General features: G+C 41.7%; 1 protein-coding gene across 1 annotated transcript in view; it reads left to right on the top strand.

The window, feature by feature from the left end:
• Positions 1-4,002, top strand: part of USP28 (ubiquitin specific peptidase 28) — a 78,537-nt gene that overhangs the window by 66,782 nt on the left and 7,753 nt on the right. Inside the window, exons 17-20 of the mRNA XM_037736778.1 lie at positions 770-961; positions 1,578-1,717; positions 1,879-2,064; positions 3,375-3,470. Of these exons, the coding sequence (XP_037592706.1) occupies positions 770-961; positions 1,578-1,717; positions 1,879-2,064; positions 3,375-3,470 (614 nt within the window). The remainder of the gene's footprint in view (positions 1-769; positions 962-1,577; positions 1,718-1,878; positions 2,065-3,374; positions 3,471-4,002) is intronic.

Genomic DNA, 4,002 nt, shown 5'->3' with positions numbered 1-4,002 from the left:
TTGAGATGGAGTCTCACTCTGTCACCCAGGCTGGAGTGCAGTGGTGCAATCTCAGCTTATTGCAGCCTTAGCCCCCCAAGTAGCTGGGATTACAGGCACGTTCCACCACGCTTGGCTAATTTTTGTGTGTTTTTTTTTAAAAGGGTTTACAAAAGAGTTTTACCGTGTTGGCCAGGCTGGTCTCAAACTCCTACCTCAAGTGATCCATCTGCGTTGGTCTCCCAAAGTGCTGGGATTACAGGCTTGAGCCACTGTGCCCGGCCCACTTTCCAAATCTTTAACTCTGTATTATTCATTCATTTAGTAGATGTTTAATGAGTGCCTACTAAATGTCAGGCACTGTTATCGATTGTTGCTCTTACATTGTCCGTACAGGTTGAGCACCCCACATGAGAAAATCCAAAATCCCAAATGCTCCAAAATCCACAAAACTTTATGAGCACTGACATGATGCTGAAGGTGAATGCTCACTGGAGCATTTTGAATTTCAGATGTTGGATTTTCAGATTTGGGATGCTCAACTATAAGTAATGGTGCAGATTTTCCAAAAACTGAAAAAAATTTGAAATCCAAACACTTCTGGTCCCAAGCATTTTGGATAAGAGATACTCAGCCTGCATTTCTGATGGATTATATGTGTATGTATTTTTAGTTAGGAGTAAGATAAAGATGAAATATCTTGCTTTCTTCCTTTCTAAAAAGGATGTTTTGGTTTCTTGTGATCTTTGGTTCCTTGTGACCTTTTAATTCTATCTTTGCTTTTCCTCAGAGGCAGCCCCAAATGAGTCAGATCAAATGTCAGAAGTGGAAGCCTTATCTGTGGAACTTAAGCATTACATTCAGGAGGATAACTGGCGATTTGAGCAAGAAGTAGAGGAGTGGGAAGAAGAGCAATCTTGCAAAATCCCTCAAATGGAGTCCTCCACCAACTCCTCATCACAGGACTTCTCTACATCACAAGGTATCTGAGAAGGCATTTATGCCAGAGATATAGTAACATTTCATGCTGTATTCCCCTAGCCAGCCCTATGCCCTTCAGATGGTTAGGTGATGCCACAGCCTTCACAGTATATTTCATATGCAGTTGTTATGGCAGGCACAACCTAGTGGAATGAATTGTGGCATTAGAATGTGATTTCTGATGAAGAGAAGTAATATCAGAAAGAACTACCTGTGACTTTCACTGTGTATATGGTTTTGCTTATTTCCCAGGTTATGGGAGAAACTATGATAAGATTAATAGGTAGACTTTATGAAAACCATTCTCCAAAGGTGATCTTCCTAACAGATGCTTGTTTGTAGAAAGTTTTCTTAATGTGTAGAAATATGACAAAGTTGGGTGCGCATTAATTTTACAGACTTATCAGTGGGTTCAAAGTTTACAGACTTTTATCAGAGTTCTTGCTGAAGTAGCCATTTCTTGTAGTTATTGCTTTCTAGGGAAAACCTGCATAGGCTTTGTAAAAAGCTGTTAGCAGGGTTGTATATTAAACTGTATCCATTCTGCTTGCTTTTTATCTGAGTATTCTAGACTATTTATCATCAGATGCTAAGACCTTTGTATAATTCTTTATCAGAGCCTTCAGTAGCCTCTTCTCATGGGGTTCGCTGCTTGTCATCTGAGCATGCTGTGATTGTAAAGGAGCAGACTGCCCAGGCTATTGCAAACACAGCCCGTGCCTATGAGAAGAGCGGTGTAGAAGCAGCACTGAGTGAGGTGAGAATGACTGGGAAGCCCAAGTTCAGGAGGGCCAGGCTTTCAGCAGCAATGGTCAGTTTTCTTACATTTCTTTTATTCTGTGTCTCTGCTGCATTTAACCAACCCCTTTTTATTTCTCCTGTTTTTTCTTACTCTTTCTCCCCACTCTGCTGCCATAGCTTAAAGAAGCTGAACCCAAGAAGCCCATGCCCCAGGAAACAAACTTTGCAGAGCAGTCAGAGCAGCCTCAAAAGGCTAATGATGCAGAGTCTACTGCCCAGCCTAATTCTGAGGTCTCTGAAGTCGAGATTCCCAGTGTGGGAAGGATTCTGGTTAGATCTGATGCAGATGGATATGATGAGGAGGTACAGAGATGAGTGCAGGATTTAGCTGTTTGTTGTCGGTCTTCTATTTCCTTCTCTTGTTACTATATTAAGGTATCTGCCACTAGCTGATGTTTTCTCATTGCAACAAATAATTGTCAAGAAAGCCTATTTTGTTTTGACCTTATGAAAGATAGTCGTGTTTCTACTGTTAGTGCTCTCAGCATGTGTATATTTACCCAGGCTTGTACTTAACAGGGCCACTGCAGAGTCTAGATTGCTCAGAAGGGTAAAATTTAGTTCCCTTTTTGTTATTTTGGACAAAAGATTGCCTTCTAATTTAAAGTAGGGAATCTTTGTTTTGGATATTAGTCCATTGTTTTTTCTCCAGATATAAATTTTTCAGTTGTACAGTGAGCTGAACAAATGTGGATTTAAGTTATTTTTAGTTCTAAAGCTTTAGGAAGAAGCTATAGAACCCCAAGTTATTTGTTGTCTGTCTCCTCTTCAGTTGCATTGCACGTAAACAGTAATGAATTCTGTTTCTCAGATTTCTTTTTTCTTTTCCCTGTGAGGTATTTAAAACAAACAAAAAAATCATTGAAAAGGTAATTCTGTAATTTACAGGCTCATGCCTGTAATCCCAGCCCTTTGGTAGGCCAAGGTGGGTGGATCACCTGAGGTCAGGAGTTTAAGACCAGCCTGGCCGATGTGGTGAAACCTGTTTCTACTAAAAATACAAAAATTAGCGAGGTGTGGTGGCGCACACCTGTAATCACAGCTACTTGAGAGGCTGAAGCAGGAGAACTGCTTGAACCCAGGAGGCAGCAGTTGCAGTGAGCCGAGATCACACCATTGCACTCCAGCCTGGGGGACAGAATGAGACTCCATCTCCCAAAAAAAAAAAAATCCTTGAAAGTTTTTCTTTATGGAGTCATATTTATATAGTCCCTAGTATCCAGACTATTTTAAATACACTGTTCATCGTAGTAAAACTGTGAAGTATTTGTGTGTTTAAGATACACACCCAAAGTACAGAACTAAATTGGAATTCTGACCTTAGACACTTCCCCTCCGAGAACTATAATTTAACTTAATTCTTCAGCAGTACCATATTGGGAGATATTTTTAGGCATACATCTTTCTTCATCCTACTGAGTTAGAACATATAGTTTAGGAATAGCTTGTCTTGGGCAGGGTGTTGACATCATCTAGAAGGACAGAAGTGGTGGGTGCACATAGGAACACTGCTCTGCTGCCCTTTAGCAATCTGTTCAGCCTACTTTCGTACAGTCTTCTGCTGAACCTTTCTTCTCTCCTTTTTCTCTGTGTTTTGTGCCCCTTTGTGGTAGGTGATGCTGAGCCCTGCCATGCAAGGGGTCATCCTGGCCATAGCTAAAGCCCGTCAGACCTTTGACCGAGATGGGTCTGAAGCAGGGCTGATTAAGGTATCTCTGTTTTTAAAATTCTAATTCTTACAGCACAGGCATCATAATATTGGGGAAATAATTCTGTAATAAGGGGAAAAATGGGTTTAAGGCTGGGCATGGTGGCATGTGCGTGTAGCCCTAGCTACTTAGGAGGCTGAGGTAGAGGATCACTTGAGCCCAGGAGTTAGAGGCTGCAATGCACTTTGATTGCACCACTGTACTCCAGCCTGGGCAACCTAAGAGATCCCATCTCTTAAAAAAAAAAAAAAAAAAGTCTGGGCATAGTGGCTCACACCTGTAATTTAGCACTCTGGGAGGCCCAGGAGGGAGGCCTGCTTGAAGCCGGAAGTTCAAAACCAGCCTGGTCAACATAGTGGAATTTTTTTTTTTAATTAGCTGGACATGGTAGCATACGCCTGTAGTCCCAGCTAATTTGGAGGCTGAGGCAAGAGGATCATTTGAGCCCAGGTGTTCAAGGCTGCAGTGAACCATGATTGTGCCACTACATTCTAGCCTGGGTAACAGAGTGAGACCCTGTCTCCAGAAAATT

The sequence above is a fragment of the Cebus imitator genome, unplaced genomic scaffold (genome assembly GCF_001604975.1).
Source record: "Cebus imitator isolate Cc_AM_T3 unplaced genomic scaffold, Cebus_imitator-1.0 Scaffold28, whole genome shotgun sequence".
Lineage (NCBI taxonomy): Eukaryota > Metazoa > Chordata > Mammalia > Primates > Cebidae > Cebus > Cebus imitator.
The sequence above is the reverse complement of the archived record's forward strand: the minus strand, read 5'-3'. Positions and strand labels throughout refer to the sequence as shown.